The following is a 20,763-nucleotide window of genomic DNA, read 5'->3' on the forward strand; positions in this document are numbered from 1 at the left end:
GAAATAAAGGTAGAATGAAAGTAGATGTAATAAAAGTAACTGAAAGTAAATTTTTTATGGGTAAGTGAAACTCCTAGTTTTCCCAGACAATTGGAGATGGTATTAATCTGAATAAATACACATATAATTCACAATTCTCCTCTTAAACCTCCACGTCACCATCCTTATTCTTGTCTATACCAATGAAAGCTTTAGCAGACTATAGAGTCAGTTCTGTTATAACACAATATAGGCACTACTTAAAAACAATATGCAGCATAAAAATCACCATTATATTTTATCATGACAAAAAAATTACTGAAAATTTTGTTGTGCTATGTTTTAAAAAGATAGGAATCTAATAAAAATGATACAGTTTTACACATGTCAAGAAACACATAAATAGTATAGTAAATATGGTGTTTGTCCTTGAAAAATAACTTTAGTTTGTGGAAGTGGGTGTCAGAAGGGTTATAGTTTGTGAACTATTGTGAATTGGCAGAAGGAGGATGTTAAGGGCACAGGAATAGGTACAGATAGATAAAAGTATAAATGATACAGATATAGTAATAGATATTCTAACAGGAACCTTGAAATCTCTGGATCACAAAATTGACTGTTTATTACTTACATAGTGTCTTAGTGCCAGTTCCCAACCCCCAGTCCCCACAAGGTTATGTGACCTGATGTTACCTTGCACATGCAGTGGCATTGCACCACAAGAGAGGAACACCAAAATTAGGAGACTTTCATAGGTTTCTGGCAGATCTGCCCATCCTCCTCTGCATATAGAGTTAGAGATGAAGATGGAGAGATAGAAAGGAGTGATATCTGAGTTGAATCTCAGTGGAAAAAAACAGGAGTTAGCCAGGCTGAAGAGTTTAGGGGAGAAGTACTACAGGCAAAGGAAAAAAACATGACCTGCCTATTAGAGGCAGAATGACCCCAGGCACAGAGCAAATTTTGAAGACTGGTAATAGTTTGTTGTAGGACCGGGGTGGAAGAGGGGACAAGAATGGTCACAGTAAGAGATGAACCTGGAGATACAAGCAGAAGCCAGATCACTGAAAACCTTATATAAAGGATGACCTTATTTCTTATTGTCCAAATTTGGATACTTTTGAAAGAGTGCAAAGTTATTACTGCAGTTTATAATTACTCTGGGGCAACAGGCATTAACTGGGATTGTCCCAGGCAAACCAAGACTAGTAGTCACTTTCCTTATAAACCATTTTTTTAATGTTTATTTATTTTTGAGAGAAAGAGAGACAGACAGAGTGTGAGCAGGAAAGGTGCAGAGAGAGAGAGAGGGAGACACAGAATCCCAAGCAGGCTGCAAGATCTGAGCTGTCAGCACAGAGTCTGATATGGGGCTCGAACTCACGGACTGTGAGATCATGACCTGAGCTGAAGTCAGACGCTTAACTGACTGAGCCACCCAGGCGCCCCTCCTTATAAGCCATTTTAGAGAGTTTGGGTGGTACTATTTGGCAGACTTATGGAGTATAAGCAGAGGAAGATTAGGATAGAGTGGAACGATGACTTCAGCTTGAGGAACATTGAGTTTTGGGTTTCTGTGATTGTGGTTTTTTTTGTTGGCACCACTTCTGACACCAAAATGTGGGTGTTTTTTTCTCCACACCAACCAATTATCCAGTATCAATTGGGTATCCAACAATTCAATTCTGACACTAAGGGTTATACTGTTATGCAGATAAGAGTCAGGTGCACAGTATGCACCCCGTCAGCCTGCATTGGGCAGCTGTGGCCCTCCAGGATGAGAGAGCTCGGACTAGTCCCCAACCACCTGCATAGTGAGGAGCCAGATGTTGTGGGGCCTGGTAAGCCATTGTAAGACTTTGGCTTTTACTGTAAAAAAAAAAAAAAAAAAAGGACAGAGTCATAAGGTTTTGAACTGGGATGGATCAGGATTTGAATTGCATTTTAAAACATGCCTCTAAATGCTTTGTCAAAAATAGACTGTGGGAGTCAAGAGTGGGAGATGTGTTGGGAAGTTACTGCAGAAATCTAGGTGCGAGGTGATGGTGGCTTGGACTGCAATGGTAGCTATGGAGATACTGAGTTGTGGTTGGATTCTGGCTGTCTTTTGGTATAGGACCAATAATGACATTCTGGCTTATAAATATATAAATTTATAAATTTGTAATTTGGTTAGTGGGAATCTGTCCCCAATGACAGATCCTCAGCAGATGTACTGACTAAAGTTTCTGGATTGATATAGCTATGATATATAGTGTAGTAATTTCTTAAAATGTAAACATGTTTTACATTTCACTCCTCACTTTCTGAATGATGAATCTTTTGAAGTAGAGATACTTTTTAAAATATTTATTTTCTTAAGTGCTGAACAAATCCCATTGCTTACAGTTGAGAATCTGTTGGTTTAAATGTCATTCTCACCAAAAATTCATGAACAAGAGTAGGAAGGAATTAGGTAGTGAAAAAGGATATCAAAATTGGAAAATTTTCTAGCATCTTAAGAGTTCATAAAGTGGCTTCAATTTTGGTATATAGTTTTGTATAATATTATCTACATTTAAATATGTACCTACATTAAAAGATATGTTTGTATTTAAATATAAGTTGAAGTTTATATTTCAAAATAAGATATAGATGATTTTTAAGTTGTTTTATTTGAATTTACCAGTTCAGTATTTCAGTTACTGTTGTTCTCTCTTAGTAGCTAATCAAGATAATTATGGGGAAAAACATTAGGTTAATATTAAAACACAAAATTTTTGTGTATTTATAATAAACTATTTTTTAGTTTTCTTTTTCTCTTTTAAAGATAATTATGACTTGGATCCTGCATCTGAATTAGGAGAAGATTTATTGAAACTATACATGAAACATTGTTGCCCAGATATTGATATTTATGTTGATGGAAAAAATTTTAAAGCTCACAGGTAAATAGACATGTGATTGATTTGGTGTGTTGGTTGTGAAAGTAAAGATTAAAAGGGTGGCTGTCTCTTTCTAGCACAGTGGTTTTCAAGCTCTTATTCACAAAAATAAAAGGGGTTTCATGGTGATGCCTCAGGGGGCCTTTGACAGGGGAGGAAGTTGGACATCAGGCAGGGTATTCTGCCTGAGGCTCACACAGGCATGCATCGCCCCACCCAGATATGTGTGGTGCTTCAGCCAGAACAGATGTCTGCTTTGCGTTGGACATGAGCCTAAGATTTCATTAGGAAAAAATACTCTGTTGCCTAAAATAGGTTTGAAAGCCACTGTCACAGAAAATGTAATTAAATGCAGTTTTTAATTTCACAGGCATTATAGTATTGAGAATGATTACTTCTACATGAATGACATGTATTTTCTCTGGATGCATTTTGGCTCGAAGTCTTTGATTCAGAATAGATATTCTTATGAATAGTGTTGATTAGGAGGTTTAATATTTCAATGTACTTTTTAAAAACCATTATTGTGCTTTACAATTGGGTTGCTTAGACATTCTAGGCTTTTGGATTTCAAATTAAAGCCTACTCTTTTTTGCAAGTAACTAAAATCTGCTGAAAAGAAGAACAAATTTTAATAAGAAATACAGATTTTCTTTTGGAATTCAAGGGAAAGAAGTACAGATGGGCCTCAAAGGGACTAGAAACAGAACCAGAAAACTGAGGAACCCGGTCTCTTTTTTCTCCCTCTTTGTGTTTCAAATAGAATGTTGATAAGTTATTCTGGTTCTCCTGAAGAGAAAGAACCAGACTATTAGTAGTGGCAAGAAGCAGTCTTCTAGGTTCAAGGGTTCACATTCTTGATGAAATTAGCAATGGGTTCAGATTATAAGAATCCGCCATGCCGACAGTAGTGATGTTTGTGCTCTTAAAAATCATACTGGCTTTGCCAGTTAATTGACAGGAGTACATTGCTAACTCTAGGATTACCAGTTTTTATCAGACTGTTTACCATTCAAAATTTGAACTTTTCTCTTGGGAACATGTATTTTGTAACTATAAGAACTACATATGCACATTTTTTCAAATTTTTATGAAATCTGCATTATACATAGTAAAATGCAGAGTATAATGCAGAATTATATATACTTTTAAATGTTTATTTTAAGAGAGAGAAAGCAAACGTGAGTGGGGGACAAATAGGGGGAGAGAGAGAGAGAGAGAGAGAGAGAGAGAGAGAGAGAGGGAGAGAGGGAGAGAAGGAATCCCAAGCAGGCTCCATGCTATCAGCATAGAGCCCAACACAAGGCTCGGACTCACAAACCGTAAGATCATGACCTGGCCCAAAACCAAGAGTCAGATGCTTCATCAACTGAGCCACCCAGGTGCCCCAATACAGATTTATTAATATTTTCCATATCATGTATATATATTTCCCAAATTGTGTGTGTGTGTGTGTGTGTGTGTGTGTGTGTGTACATGTGTGTGTATGTTTGTGTCTTTCTTTTTGGTGGAAGGGAAGCAATGCAATTTTATTTTAAAGATTAATTATGTGTTTAGGTTTTTCTTTTTTTTTTTAATGTTTATTTCTAGACAGAGAAAGACAGAGCATGAGTGGGGGAAGGGCAGAGAGAGAGAGAGGGAGACACAGAATCCGAAGCAGGATCCAGGCTCCAAGCAGCACAGAGCCCGATGTGGGTCTCAAACTCACAAACCGTGAGATCATGACCTGAGCCGAAGTCAGTCGCTCAACCGACTGAGCCACCCAGGCGCCCCAGGTTTTTCTTGAAACCACATGGACATTCTACCAAAGTTTTATTTATAGAGCCCTAAGGTTATTGTTCTCATACAGGGAAAGCAAGACCTTGTGATCTTGCAATATATCCTCAAACAGTGTTTATATTTGGTCTCTGTGTGCTGCTTGACAGTGAACTATGTTTTAGGAACTGGATCTAGAATATTAGGTTTGCTTTCCAGGAGAGTTCTTGCTCACATTTCTGGTTTATTTTGTTCACCAAGCAATAAAAGTATATACTCCCTAGAAAGGCAACTTCCTGAGCATATGTTCTAAGAAGGTCTGGCTTTAGTTTTCCTACTTTGTTGTTAGCACACTTATGTGAGTTACAGTGGCAAATTCTCAATCTCAAGATTGCCATTCTAGTCCAAACTTGAACAACTGTTTAGTACATAATAATTTTATTATTCAGTTTAAGGAATATTATGTCAGTAGTTCAGAAGACACATATTCATATCATGTAGTCTAAAGCCCAACATCAGAACTTTCTGAATAACTTCTTGTTCTAGCTAATCAGTGTCAGCATTTATCTTAGTGGTGTGACTAAAAATCCATTTGTGATATGGCCGTTTTAATTTTTAATTTATATGTACTGATATATTAAAATATCAGGCAAGTACTCACAAATACCAGGATTTATTATCAGAATTACATTCTCATTAGGTCTTTATAACAGTTTAGTTTGCTAGTTTAATATGTCCAAATTGATGTGGTAATGAGAGTCCCTGTCTTTCCCTCATGGTCAAGGTCCTCCCTCAAAAACATCCCTGATATCTGGTTCTTCCAAGATTATCTCTCCAAGTTGCTATTTGCTCTGTCCAGTCTTTATTTTGATCCCCAGCTTAGTGCCTGGAGCTCTTCATAGCAATGCTTCAAGACAGTCTTATGCCATTCACTTGCTTGGGGTGGCACAATTAAGCCAAAGAAGTCATTTTACAACAGAGTGTTTAAGAGTGTGTGAACTGTGTGTAGAACCTTTCTTCGTGGGTTTGAATTCTAGCTCTACTATCTTTTAGCTATGTGAATTTGGGCATTTAACCATTCTGTGCTTCACCATCCTCATCAAACATGGAGATTCTTAAAGTACTCATCTCACAAGGTGATTATGAGGATTAAATTACTTTAAAGTACTGTATGGGTATTTGCTTTTCTCATCCAGGCAATAGGCCTTTGATACAAGCTTTTGTGGAGATAGTAGCAACAGCTTGTATGCCCTTTACTTATGTGGGACAAGCAGAGAAACATGGTTTGGATCACTTGCATTTCCCCCCAACCCAAGGAATGGTGGACAGCAATAGGCCTCCAGGAAAAGTCACATTTACTGTATTCTTCTCCATCTACATAGGTCTTTTGCCCTTTGAAGCATCCTCTTCACTCTTCACACGTATTTGTCCTTGTTATTTCCAATACTTCTACTCAAAGGAGAACTGAAGAGAGTTCTTTCTGAGAGGAGGGAGGTTATATATAATAAAAGGAGTACCCATTAGAGTTCATTGATCCTGTTTGTTATGTTACTCCTTTCCGGAGAGTATTGCTTCCTGGGACACTACTACACTTTATCCTCTTTTGTAGACCTCTGTAACATTACTTCCCTGCCCAAATTGCTCTCAATCACTAGATGAATTGTACATTTCTGTCTTCTTGTATTTCCTTCTGTCATCTTCAGCCTACCCCTAAGTTTCTTCCTGATCCAATCTATTGCCGATCTCCTACGTTATGGCATTATTTATTATTGTAGTGTTTTCTGAGAAAAGTTTAATGTTATAATTTTTTTTAAAGATTTTATTTTTAAATAATCTCTATACCAATCGTGGGACTCAAACTTACAATCCTAAGATCAAGAGTTGCACCCTCTGGGCACCTGGGTGACTCAGTTGGTTAAGCCCCTGACTTCGCTCAGGTCATGATCTCATGGTTCGTGGATTCAAGCCCCATGTCAGGCTCTGTGCCGGCAGTTCAGAGCCTGGAGCCTGCTTCAGATTCTGTCTCTGTCTCTGTCTCTGTCTCTGTCTCTGTCTCTCTCTCCTTCTGCCCCTCACCCGTTCATGCTCTGTCTCTCTCAAATATAAATAAACATTAAAAAAAAAAAAAAGAGTTGCACCTTCTACTGACTGAGCCAGCCAGGCACCCCAAACCTGTTACATTTTTAAGATAGTCTGTTTGTTGCACTTCTGTGTTCCATAATTAAGATTTCCTTGTGCTGCTTTATTGAAAAAGTTTGGCAGTGGGTCCTGATTTTAGCTTTGACACTCTAGATCTGATACCGTTTCCAAAATACCTTTCTTCTCAGTGCCTGATATTATACCATTAGACTTTCATTCATTGATTTAAAGTGTTCAATTCTCCCTTAAAAAAATTTTTTTTCCTGAATATTTAGCAAATTAGCACTGAATCGGGTCAGTGTTCTAGTTTGTGCCATAGGTACGTATTAGTTACATGTTCACATGAAAGGTTTTTCAGAAGTGTGTATTTTAGTTACTCAGAAGTCAGTCTTTCAGTGTTTAGATTCTGACTCCCCCATTTACAGAATGGTTGGGAAGTTACTTAATGTCTTCAAGTCTCAATTTCTTTATCTGTGAAAAGAATAATAACAGTCATTATAGCATAGAATGGCTGTGATGATTGAATCAGGTGATATACACAAAACACTTAGCCCAATAGCTGGCACACTAAGCTTTCAGTAAATGTTAGTTGCTACAAATGTGTATTAGGTACCTGGAAGGGGGACACATTGTTGCCTATTGTACCTTATCTTATAGTGGAGGTTGGCAAACCATGGCTCAGATCTGGTCACTGCTCTCTTTTTATATAAAACAACCAAAGACAAAGAACCATATGCAACAGTAACCTGTAATGCCTGATACTTATATCTGATATTTTTTACCTGTCCCTTTACAGAAAAAGTTTGCCATCCCCTGTCTTGTTCAGATTGCCAGGAGCCTATAATGAAATAATTATAATAAAATTCCAAATTACCATGCAATAAAATGAGTCACTAACATCTTAATATTAATTACTTTGTTAGTGATAAATGGTCAACCTTGTCCACTTGGGGCGTTTGATGTGCAAACAGTAGAGGGAAAAGAGATAAAATTCCTTGGTGCCACAGGCTTTTGAGGGAGGTTGCAGTAGGGAACCAAAGCAAAAGGCTTTGGGTGCCTGAAAGAAAACAAACCACCTGCAGTAGAAGCTCCTCAACCACACTTGACTAAAACTGCTCTTTAGATATTCTCTATAGAACGTGCTAGTAGCACAGTGGGCGGACTGTCAGGTGTAAGAGGCTATTCTCTAGTATGCTTCTACTTTTCTGTTCCTATCACTGAGTTTGTGTCTTCCAAGAGTCACTTGGGTTGTTCCCAAATCTATTTAATGCCATTTGAACTTAATTATTTTCATGGCATAACTTAACAAAATACCAAATAAACCAATGATACATGAAGATGAAAAGAGTTATTGTTCCAGTGAAAACTAAAGTAAATGGAAAGATCCAGGAAAGGAGAGATGCTTTAAAAGTTGCTGTTGAATTTAATATAGGTGAGCAATATAAAATTTGAGGGGAAGTTAGGAAAATCTAAAATGATTCTATTCTTGAGTTGCTTCACAGAAGTTTTAGATTTTATTCTTCACTTTTTTTTTTTTTTGAAGTTCATTTACTTATTTTGAGAGAGGGGAAGGGGCAGAGAGGGGCTATCTACACTGACAGCACAGAGCCTGACACGGGGCTCAAACTCACGAGCCCACAGATTATGACCTGAGCCAAAATCAAGAGTCGGACACTTAACCGACTGAGCCACCAAAGTGCTCATCATCTTCACCTTAAAGAAGTTTGAATTAGAAATTATGGGTGTTGTATACATATAGTTTTTGCAAGAAATAAAAGGTTCTAGTCAGTGAACTCACATTAAAGAAAAGAGGGAATGACCTTACAGTGAAAGATTTGTGAATGAATTCATATGTATTTTTTTAAGTAATTGGCAGGTGTTTTATTAAAATGTGGTTTTTGGAAGTGGGAGAGATGTTCTAACTGGTCTTCAGGTACTTTTGTCAGTGATTGGTTGGCTGTAAGCGAGCAAGCAGACAGTTTGGAGAGTTTCAGAGGAGGAAGGATTGTTCAGTGTTAGGGGTAAAGAGTTTTTTTGAGACTGCTAATTCCCTGCAAGAAGTCAGAGTCATTATCAAGTGGTTGGTGGTATTCTCTCCTTGAAGAATATAGAAGTTTTTTAGCTTACTTCTACCCATATAATTTGGAATTTCTGGAGTTGTTTTAACACTCAGTAAAAAGATTTTTTTTATTGTAGTTGACATGTAATATTATATTAATTTCAAGTGCATAACATAGTGATTCAACAACTTATACATTATGCAATGCTCACCATGATGAGTGTAGTTACCACTGTCCCTATACACAGTTATTAAAGTATCATTGTCTGTATTTCCTATGCTATACTTTTTCCATATTTAAGTTACAACAAAATGATTATGATATATACAAATAATTTTTAAAATCCTCTTATTTTTTTGATTAACCGAATGACTATTAGTCCTAATTTTGTTGGATAATAGGGCATCCATTATACTTTACAAATCATTTTTTAACTTAGGAAAGCCTAATCCTATGAAAGCTGTAGTCATTGGATGTTAAAATGGATGTCTCAAGAGAAAGCTTTTTTAAAGTTTATGTTTTCTAAAATGTTTGCAAAGAAGTGCACTAGGTAATAGTGACAACTCCAGAATGTTTGGATTCACTACCCTGGGCTTAACCTTTATCTAGTTTGGTAGAGTTAAAAGTTTAGAAAGTGTTCTTGGAGCAAGATTACTTAAAAAAAAAAAAAAAAAAAAAAAGTTGTAGTAAAAAAAAGTCCTTCTTTAGAGCTTCTCTGAGTAATCCAGGCCACTATTCTGCCTGGAGTAGTGAATCTAGTTCAGCTAACATCAGGAAGTATTGAATAGCAAGCAGTGTACTAAAGCAAGAGCAAGGGGGAATTTAGGGCATCTTGACAGAGCCAGAAGCAGCCTTGTCAGTTGAGATTAAATTTAATCAAAAGGAGAAAATGGTTTTCGGCATGTTTTTTGGAAAGTGAAAAATCTGGCAAGGATTTTTAATACACCGTGCCATCTACAGCATTAGTTTTGAAACGGAGGCTTGTATCCTAATTAAGTAGGAATGTTTTCTAAGTTTCTATCCTAAAGTCAGGCCAATTGTGTAAGTCTCAGATGCGTTTAATCTTACTTAAATGGAAATAGCATGCTGTGTTAGTTCAAGTCTTCTGAGAAGCAGACATGAGGATTGAGGTTAGACTTGCAAGAAATGTATTAGGTAAATGCACATGAGAGAATGTGGGAAGGAATCCAGAGGTGACTGGAGGAGCTGTTAAACTGTTGTGTTGATCTGAACCTGAGGGAAGGAGAAGAGGAAGGATGGAAGCATGGGTAGGAATGGCTTAGGCTGTGGTGCAGTTCTAGGGAAAGTCGGCAGACTGTTAGAAAGTTCCCAGGCCATAATCACCCATCAGAAAAGGCCCTGTCTCTCTGAAATAGGCCTGTTTTGTGTCCCTGATGTGCTCAGTCATTTGCAGGGAACAGCCTGTGACAAAGTGGCCTTGGCACCCATGTACTACAGAATACAGAGTACTCTACTGGAGCCATAGGTTACTTACACAGTCACATTCTTTTTTTTTTTCCCATTTAATTTTTTTTCATCTTTTTTTTTATTTCATTTTTTATTTTTTAAAATTTACGTCCAAATTAGTTAGCATATAGTGAAACAGTGATTTCAGGAGGAGATTCCTTAATGCCCCTTACCCATTTAGCCCATCCCCCCTTTCATAACCTCTCCCGTAACCCTCAGTTTGTTCTCCATATTTATGAGTCTCTTATGTTTTGTCCCCCTCCCTGTTTTTATATTATTTTTGTTTCCCGTCCGTTATGTTCATGTGTTTTATCTCTTAAAGTCCTCATATGAGTGAAGTCATATCATTTTTGTCTTTCTCTGACTAATTTCACTTAGCATAATACCCTCCAGTTCCATCCATGTAGTTGCAAATGGCAAGATTTCATTCTTTTTGATTGCCGAGTAATACTCCATTGTATATATATATACCACATTTTCTTTATCCATTCATCCACCGATGGACATTTCGGCTATTCATACTTTGGCTATTGTTGATAGTGCTGCTATAAACATGGGGGTGCATGTGTCCCTTCGAAACAGCACACCTGTATCCCATGGATAAATGCCTAGTAGTGCAAATACTGGGTCATAGAGTAGTTCTATTTTTAGTTTTTTGAGGAACCTCCATACTGTTTTCCAGAGTGGCTGCACCAGCTTGCATTGCCACCAACAATGCAAAAGAGATCCTCTTTCTCTGCATCCTCGCCAACATCTGTTGTTGCCTGAGTCGTTAATGCTAGCCATTCTGACAGGTGTAAGGTGGTGTCTCATTGTGATTTTGATTTGTATTTCCCTGATGATGAGTGATGGTGAGCATTTTTTCATGTGTCGGTTGGCCATCTGGATGTCTTCCTTGGAGAAGTGTCTATTCATGTCTTTTGCCCAGTTCTTCACTGGATTATTTGTTTTTTGGGTGTTGAGTTTGATAAGTTCTTTATAGATTTTGGATACTAACCCTTTATCTGATATGTCATTTGCAAATATCTTCTCCCATTCTGTCGGTTACCTTTTAGTTTTGCTGATTGTTTCCTTCACTGTGCAAAAGCTTTTTATTTTGATGAGGTCCCAGTAGTTCATTTTTGCTTTTGTTTCCCTTGCCTCTGGAGATGTGTTGAGTAAGAAGTTGCTGCGGCCAAGATCAAAGAGGTTTTTGCCTGCTTTCTCCTTGAGGATTTTGATGGCTTCCTGTCTTACATTGAGGTCTTTCATCCATTTTGAGTTTATTTTTGTGTGTAGTGTAAGAAAGTGGTCCAGGTTCATTCTTCTACATGTCGCTGTCCAGTTTTCCCATCACCACTTGCTGAAGAGACTGTCTTTATTCCATTGGATATTCTTTCCTGCTTTGTCAAAGATTAGTTGGCCATACATTTGTGGGTCCATTTCTGGGTTCTCTATTCTGTTCCACTGATCTGAGTGTCTGTTCTTGTGCCAGTACCATACTGTCTTGATTACAGCTTTGTAGTATAGTTTGAAGTCTGGGATTTTGATGCCTCCTGCTTTGGTTTTCTTTTTCAAGATTGCTTTGGCTATTCGGGTCTCTTCTGTTTCCATACAAATTTTAGGATTATTTGTTCTAGTTCTGTGAAGAATGCTGGTGTTACTTTGATAGGGGTCGCATTGAATATGTAGATTACTTTGGGTAGTATGACTACACAGTCAAAAATCAATGAGATGCATTCTCGTGACCACCACACATGTAAGTCATGACATGCTATCTGTTTATGCAGGCATTCCTCCTTCTAATGCACTTGGCTTTATTGCACTTGGCAGATAATATATTTTTTACAGATTGAACATTTCTGCATCAAACAAGTCTGTCAGTGCCACTTGCCAACTGCATTTGTTCACTTCATGTCTCTGGGTCACATTTTGGTAATTTTTGCAATATTTCAAAATTTTTTTCATTATTATATTTGTTGTGGTGATCTGTGATCAGTGATCTTTGATGTTATTATTTTTATTGTGCTGAGTTGGCATGAACTGCACCGATATAACATGGTGAACTTAATCGATACATATTGTGTTTGTTCTTACTTCTATACCAGTCAACCATTCCTTCTTCTTTCTCCCTCTCCTTGGGCCTCCCTTTTCCCTGAGACACAAAAGTATTGAAATTAGGCCAATTAATAATCCTACAAGGGCTTCTAAGTATTCAAGTGAAGGGAAGAGTTGCACATCTCTAACTTTAAATCAAAAGCTAGAAATAATTAAGCTTAGTAACGAAGGCATGTTGAAAGCCAAAATAGGCTGAAAGCTAGACTTCTTGTGCCAAACACCTAGCCCAGCTGGAGTGCCAAGGAAATGTTCTTGAAGGAAATTAATAGTGCTACTCTAGTGAACACACAAATGTTAAGAAAGTGAAACAGCCTTATAGCTCATATGGAGAAAGTTTTAGTGGTTTGGATGAAAGATCCAACCAGCCACAACATTCCCTTAAGCCACAGCCTAATCCAGAGCAAGGCCCTAACTCTTTTCAACTCTGTGAAGGGTGAGAGAGGTGAGAAAGCTGTAGAAGAGAATTTTGAAGATACCAGAGATTGGGTCATGAAGTTTAAGGAAAGAAGCTGTCTCCCTAACGGAAAAGTACAAGCTGAAGCAGCCAATGCTGATGTAGAAGCTGCAGCAAATTATCGAGATCTAGCTCATTCATGAAGGTGACTATACTAAACCACAGATTTTCAATGTAGACAAAATAGCCTATTGAAAAAAGATGCAATCATATTTGTAAATGATATAACTGATAAAGGGTCAGTATCTAAAATCTGTAAAGAACTTAATCAAACTCAGTATCCAAAAACCAATAATCCAGTTAAGCTATGGGAAGAAGGAATGAATAGACATTTCTCTAAAGAAGATATTCAGATGGCTAACAGACACATGAAAAGATGCTCAACGTCACTCATGATCAGGGAAATACAAATCAAAACTAAAATGAGATAGCACCTCAAACCTGTCGGAATGGCTGAAATTAACAATATAGGAAACAACAGATTTTGGGGAGGATGCAGAGAAAGGGGAATCCTCTTACACTGGTGGTGGGAATGCAAACTGGTGCATCTACTATCTGAAAACAGTATGGAGTTTCCTCAAAAAATTAAAAATAGAACTACCCTATTATGCAGCAATCGCACTACTAGGTATTTACCCAGAGGATACAAAAATACTGATTTGAAGGGATACATGCACCCTGATGTTTTAGCAGCATTATCAACAGTAGCCAAATTATGGAAAGAGCCCAAATGTCTGTTGCCTAACGAATGGATAAAGAAGAGATTGTGTGTGTGTGTGTGTGTATACACACACAGGCTGGAATATTACTCAGCCATAAGAGAATAAAGAATAAAATCTTGCCATTTGGAGCTAGAGTGTATTATACTAAGTGAAATAAGCCAAGAAAAGACAAATACTATATGAATTCACTCATACATGGAATTTAAGAAATGAAACAGATGAACATGGAAGAGGGGAAGAGAGAGGCAAACCAGAAAACAGACTTTTAACTATAGAGAACAAACTGAGGGTTACTGAAGGGGAGGGTTAAATGGATGATGGATATTAAGGAGGGCACTTGGGATGAGCACTGGGTATTATATGTAAGTGATGAATCACTAAATTCTCCTGAAACTAATATTACTAAATTAAATTCTAGTTAACTAACTTGAAGGGGTGCCTGGGTGGCTCAGTCCGTTGAGCATTTGACTCTTTTTTTTTAATTTTTAAATGGTTATTTATTTTTGAAAGAGGAAGACAGATCATGAATGGGAGAGGGGCAGAGAGAGACACAGAATCTGAAGCAGGCTCCAGGCTCTAAACTGTCAGCACAGAGCCCGATGTGAGGCTCTAACCCATGAGCTGTGAGATCATGACCTGAGCTGAAGTCAGCCATTTAACCGACTGAGCCACCCAGGCTCCCCAAGCATCTGACTCTTGACACTTGGGTCATGATCCCAGGGTTGTGGAAATGAGCCCCATGTTAGGCTGTGCGCTGAGTGTGGCTCCTTAGGATTTCTGTTTCTCCCTCTCTCATTCTATCTTTCTCTCCCCCCTCCTTACCCCCTCCCCTACTCTGTCTCTCTAAAATAATAATAATGAATAAAAACTTGAAACTTTAAAAAAAAAAAAAAAAGAAGATGCAACCTAGGACTTTCTTAGCTAGAGAGAAGTCAATGCCTGGCTTCAAAACTTCAAAGGACAAGCTTTCTCTCTCTCTCTCTTTGTCTTTTTAAAATATTTTTATTTATTTTAGAGAGAGACAGAGTGTGAGTGGGGGAGGAGCAGAGAGAGAGGGAGACATAGAATTGGAAGCAGTCTCCAGGCTCTGAGCTGTCAGCACAGAGCCTGACGTGGGGCTCAAATTCAATGAACTGTGATATCATGACCTGAGCCGAAGTTGGACGCTAAACTGGACTGAGCCATCCACGCACCCCCAAACTAATGCTCTTGTTGAGACCTGTTCAGAAGAAGAGTTTTCTTTCAAAATATTACTACTCATTGACAGTGTACCTGGTCACCCAGGAGCTTTGATGGAGTTGTACAACCAGATAAATGTTTTCATGTTTGCTAACACATCCATCCATTGTGCAACTCATGGATCAAGGAGTCATTTCAACTTTCAAGTCTTATTATCTAAGAAATACATTACAGAAGGCTGTAGTTGCCCTAGATAGTGATTCCTCTGATGGATCTTGGCAAAGTCAATTGAAAACCTCTGGAAAGGATTCACTATCAGCAGCCATCAACATCAAGGCAAGATCCTCCACCAGCAAAAAGATTACAACTCACTGAAAATTCAGATGATAGTTAGCATTTTTTAGCATTGAGGTATTTTTAAATTAAGGTGTACACATTTTTAGACATCATAGCATTATGTATTCTATGTATATTATATATAAAATAACACACTATTGTCATAATATATACTTAATAGACTGTAGTATCATGTAAATACAACTATCATATGTACTAGGAAACCAAAAAATTCATTTGACTTGCTTAATTACAATATTTGCTTTTATTGTGGTGGTCTGTAACCTAACCCTAGATATCTCCTAGGTATGCCTGTATATCTTTTAGGTATAATCAGGTAAAGTAAGTAGATAGAAGGATATAATTCTAATAGCATTCTTCATTAAGAATTATTTAATCACTTAGTATATGCCACTACTGTGTTTTGTGCTGTGATTGAGATTTGTATGCTTTTCAAGTGCATATGGATCTTAGTGAATGTTTCATATGTACTTGAAAAGAATGTGTCTGCTGCTGCACTGGGGTGAAGGTTTCTATAGATGTCAAATAGGTTGGTAGTGTTGTTCAAGTCTTAGTCTTCCATATCCTAAACTAACTTTTTGTCTACTTGTTCTGGTAGTTCCTGAGAAAAATGTCTCTAAGTATGATTTGCCTATTTCTCCCTTCAGTTTTATTGGTTATTGTTGCATGTATTTTGAAGCTATCTTGTTTTTTGATTGAAGTATAATTGACATATAACATTATATTCGTTTCAGGTATATAACATACTGATTCAATATTTGTATGTATTACAAAATGATCACTACAATAATTCTAGTTAGCATTCCACTCTAGATTTCTTCTGATTAGTGTTTATGTGGCATATCTTTTCCCATCCTTTCACTTTTAACTTCTCTGTGTCTATATTTTAAGTGGTTTAAAATTTATTTCTTGTAGACAGCATATAGTTGTGTCTTACTTTCATTATCTGATCTCATAATCTTTTAATTAGATAATTTAGGCCATTTATAGTAATGTTGGGATTTGAGTCTACTATTTACTATTTATTTTCATTTTTTCTTTGTTCTCTTTTTTCTCTTTTCCTTTCTGTTGTATTAATTGAATTAAAAAATTTTTAAAAAGTTACAGTTTATTTTTAGTGTTGACACATTAGCCATGTTTTGTGTATATTGTCTTTGTGTTTATTATCGTGTGTTTATTAGTGGTCGCTCTATTATTTACCAGATGCATTGTTAACTTCCCACCATTAATGTTCAATTAATATAAAGATACATGTATTTTTTTCCACCTGTTCTTTGTGCTATTCCTGTTATACATTTCACTTTTACATGTATTCTAAACCCTACCATAAATTGTAATTATTTTTTAAAACAATTATCTTTTTGGTAATTTTTTAAATGAGGAAAACGTATTTCATATATACCCACATGTTACCATTTCTTGCAATTTTAACCTTTTATTTAAGTCCACATTTCCATCTCTTAAAAGTTTTGTTAGGTTTAAAGACTGTATTTAAATTTCTTTTAATACAGGTCAGTTGCCAGTGACTTTTATCAGCTTTTGTCTAGAAAAGGTCTTCATTTAGACTTCATTTTTGAAAGATATTTTTGCTGGATACAGAATTATAACTTGGCAATTTTTTAATTTCTTCCAGTGCTTATAGATGTAATTTTATTGTTATCTGGCTTGTATTGTTTCTGACAAAAAGCCTGTGATTATGCCTAGTTTTGCTTATGTGTCATGTGCCTTTTTTCTCTGGCTGCTTTAAAAGCTTTTTTCTCTAGAATTAGTTTTCAGCAATTTCATTATGATGTACCTTGTGCTTTTATTTATATTTATCCTGCTCATGATTTATTGAGCTTCTTAAATCTATGGGTTTGTGGTTTCTTGTGAAATTTGGAAAATTTACAAGGATAATTTTTTTTCAAATTTTGTTACAATCCCCTTCTTTCTCTCCTTTACACATGGAATTCCAATTAATATGTATGTTAGTCCCATAGCTCACTTAAGCTTTTTTTTTCAAATGTTTATTTATTTTTGATAGAGACAGACAGAAAAGACAGAGTGCAAGAAGGGGAGGGGCAGAGAGAGAGAGAGACAGAGAATCCAAAGCAGGCTCCAGGCTCTGGGCTATCAGCACAGAGCCTGACATGGGGCTCGAACTCATGTACTGTGAGATTATGACCTGAGCCTAAGACTGAGCCACCTAGTAGCCCCAAGCTTTTTTTTTTTTTTTTTTTTTTTTTTTTAGTTTCTTTTCTCCCTACATTTTATTTGGATAATTTGTATTGCTATGTGCACAGGTACAGTAGTCTTTTCTTTTTCAGTATCTAATTTTCTTTTAAGTCCATGCATGAATTTCTTCATTTCAAATGTTCCATATTTCATCTCTAAAATTTGTTTTTTTCTTGACTCTTCCATTTTTTCTTCATTATGTTCCTTATTAAGAAAATCCTTGGGGCGCCTGGGTGGCACAGTCGGTTAAGTGTCCGACTTCAGCCAGGTCACGATCTCGTGGTCCGTGAGTTCGAGCCCCACGTCAGGCTCTGGGCTGATGGCTCAGAGCCTGGAGCCTGTTTCCGATTCTGTGTCTCCCTCTCTCTCTGTCCCTCCCCCGTTCATGCTCTGTCTCTCTCTGTCCCAGAAGTGAGTGAACGTTGAAAAAAAAAAAAATTAAAAAAAAAAATCCTTGAACATATCTATGATAGCTTTTTATTTTTTTTTAATGTTTTTTAAGTTTATTTATTTTGAGACAGACTGAGTGTGAGTTGGGGAGGGGCAGAGAGAGAGGGAAACAGAATCCCAAGCAGGCTCCTTATCAGCATGGAGCCTGATGCGGGGCTCAAGCTCGCAAAACCATGAGATTGTGACCTAACCCGAAACCCAGAGTCAGAAGCTTAACCAACTGAGCCACCCAAGCACAGCTGTGATAGTTTTTAAAAATGCTTTGTCTGCTAATTCCATCATCTCTTTCATTTCTGGGTCTGTTTCTATTGACTGATTTTTCTTGTGGTTATAGTTAACATTTTGCTGCTTCTTTACACACCTAGTAATTTTTTATTAGATGCTGGATGTTATGTTGTTATTTGAATTTTGTTGTCTGTCTTTAAAAAGACACTTGTTGAAGTTTGTTTTAGCAGGTGATTTAGTTATTGTGGATCCACTTTATGTTTATGAGACTTGTTTTTAAACTTTGTTAGGGTGGATTTAGTGTAGGCTTTGCTCTAAATGTTGCATAGCTCTTTTACTGAGATGCGACCCTTTTGGAAGCTTCGTGCTCCAAGTATTCAGTTCTGACTGGAAGGAACTTGAATGTCTGCCAGTCCTGTGTAAACAGGTGTATACTTCCTGGCTTTTATTCTTTGCTTACGTCATGAGATTTACCCTAAGTATGTTCAGATTATATTCAGACAAAAGCTCAAGGGGATCATTCCTTTAATTTCTGGAGCTCTTTTTCTTATAACTCCCATTTCCTTAGTATTGTGCCCCATAAATTCCAGCTGAGTCGTCTTCCTAAAGCTCCTGTATGTTTTTTCAACTCAGTAAGACAACCAGGTTCTGCTTGTGTTTGTCCTCATTGTGCCATGATCTAGGAATTGTTTCCACAAGGAATAAACATCATAACTGCAGGGCTTACCTCAATTGTTTTCTTTCTCTTAGGGATTAGTCCTGTACTGCCTCTTTTTTCCAGTGTCCTATTTTATTCACTTTTCTACTTGTTAATGTAGAAAAGTTATCTTTCAAAAGTAGAAGCAGAATCTCTGATAGTTTCTTAATACGCTTTGGGTTTTTTTTTTTTTTAACTTTTTAAACACTTATTCATTTTTGAGAGAGAGAGAGAGATGCAGAGTGTGAGTGAGGGAAGGGCAGAGAGAGGGAGACACAGAATCTGAAGCAGCTCCAGGCTCCAAGCTCTCAGCACAGAGCCTGATGTGGGGCCCGAACTCACAAACCATGAGAACTGACCTGAGCCGAAGTCAGATGCTTAACCGACTGAGTCACCGAGGCACCCCAATATACTTCATTTTTTTAAGAACAATTTTAAATTTACAAAAAATTTAGTAGAGAGTACAGAGATTTCTCATATGCCCCCACACTCAATTCCCGTATTATCAACATCTTATGTATACATTTAGTATGGTATATTTGTTATAGTTAATGAACCAACATTGAGATATTACTAACTAAAGTCCATAGTTTATTCAGAATTATTTAGTTTTTGCCTAATGTCCTTTTTTCCCCTAGGATCCATTCAAGATGCCATATTACATTTAGCGGTCCTGTCTCCTTAGTCTTCTCTTGGCTGTAACAGTTTCATAGACTTTGCTTGTTTTAATGACTTGGACAGTTTGAGTTCTGGGCAACTATTTTGTAGAAATGTTCTCTGGTACAAAAACAGACACTCAGATCAGTGGAACAGAATAGAGAGCCCAGAAATGGACCCACAAAGGTATGGCCAACTAATCTGTAAAAAAAAAATTTTTTTTAATGTTTATTCATTTCTGAGAGACAAAGAGAGACAGAGCACGAGTAGGGAAGGGGAAGAGAGAGGGAGACACAGAATCTGAAGCAGGCTCCAGGCTCCGACCTGTTAGTACAGAGCCTGATGCGGGGCTTGAACTCATGAACTGTGAGATCATGACCTGAGCCAAAGTCAGATGCTCAACCAACTGAGCCACCCAGGTGCCCCCAACTAATCTTTGACAAAGCAGGAAAGAATATTCAATGGAATAAAGACAGTCTCTTCAGCAAGTGGTGATGGGAAAACTGGACAGCAACATGCAGAAGAATGAATCTGGACCACTTTCTTATACCATACACAAAAAATAAACTCAAAATGGATGAAAGACCTCAATGTAAGACAGAAAGCCATCAAAATCCTCAAGGAGAAAGCAGGCAAAAACCTCTTTGACCTTGACTGCAACAACTTCTCACTCAACACGTCTCCAGAGGCAAGGGAAACAAAAGCAAAAATGAACTACTGGGACCTCATCAAAATAAAAAGCTTTTGCACAGTGAAGGAAATAATCTGCAAAACTAAAAGGCAACGGATGGAATGGGAGAAGATATTTTTAAACAATGTATCAGATAAAGGGTTAGTATCCAAAATCTATAAAGAACTTAACAAACTCAACACCCAAAAAACAAATAATCCAGTGAAGAAATGGGCAGAAGACATGAATAGACACATCTCCAAAGAAGACATCCAGATGGTGAACAGATACATGAAAAATGTTCAACATCACTCTTCATCAGGGAAATACAAATTAAAACCACAATGAGATACCACCTCACACCTGTCAGAATGGCTAAAATTAACAACTCAGGCAACAACAGATGTTGGTGAAGATGCGGAGAAAGAGGATCTCTTTTGCACTGCTGGTGGAAATGCAAACTGGTGCAGCCACTCTGGAAAACAGTCTGGAGGTTCCTCAAAAAATTAAAAATAGAACTACCCTACGACCCAGCAATTGCACTACTAGGTATATATCCAGGGCATACAGGTGTGCTGTTTTGAAGAGGCACAATGCACCCCAATATTTATAGCAGCACTATGAACAATAGCCAAAGTATGAAGAGCCCAAATGTCCATCGATGGATGAATGGATAAAGCAAATGTGTTATATATATACAATGGAGCATTACTCAGG

General features: G+C 37.3%; 1 protein-coding gene across 3 annotated transcripts in view; it reads left to right on the plus strand.

The window, feature by feature from the left end:
- Nucleotides 1-20,763, plus strand: part of BTBD8 (BTB domain containing 8) — a 118,418-nt gene that overhangs the window by 27,245 nt on the left and 70,410 nt on the right. For all 3 annotated transcript variants that reach the window (XM_086717538.1, XM_086717536.1, XM_086717537.1), the window contains exon 4: nt 2,789-2,906. In XM_086717538.1, coding sequence (XP_086573664.1) covers nt 2,789-2,906 — 118 coding nt within the window. The remainder of the gene's footprint in view (nt 1-2,788; nt 2,907-20,763) is intronic.

The sequence above is a fragment of the Puma concolor genome, chromosome C1 (genome assembly GCF_028749965.1).
Source record: "Puma concolor isolate L17-30 chromosome C1, mPumCon1.1.hap2, whole genome shotgun sequence".
Taxonomy (NCBI): domain Eukaryota; kingdom Metazoa; phylum Chordata; class Mammalia; order Carnivora; family Felidae; genus Puma; species Puma concolor.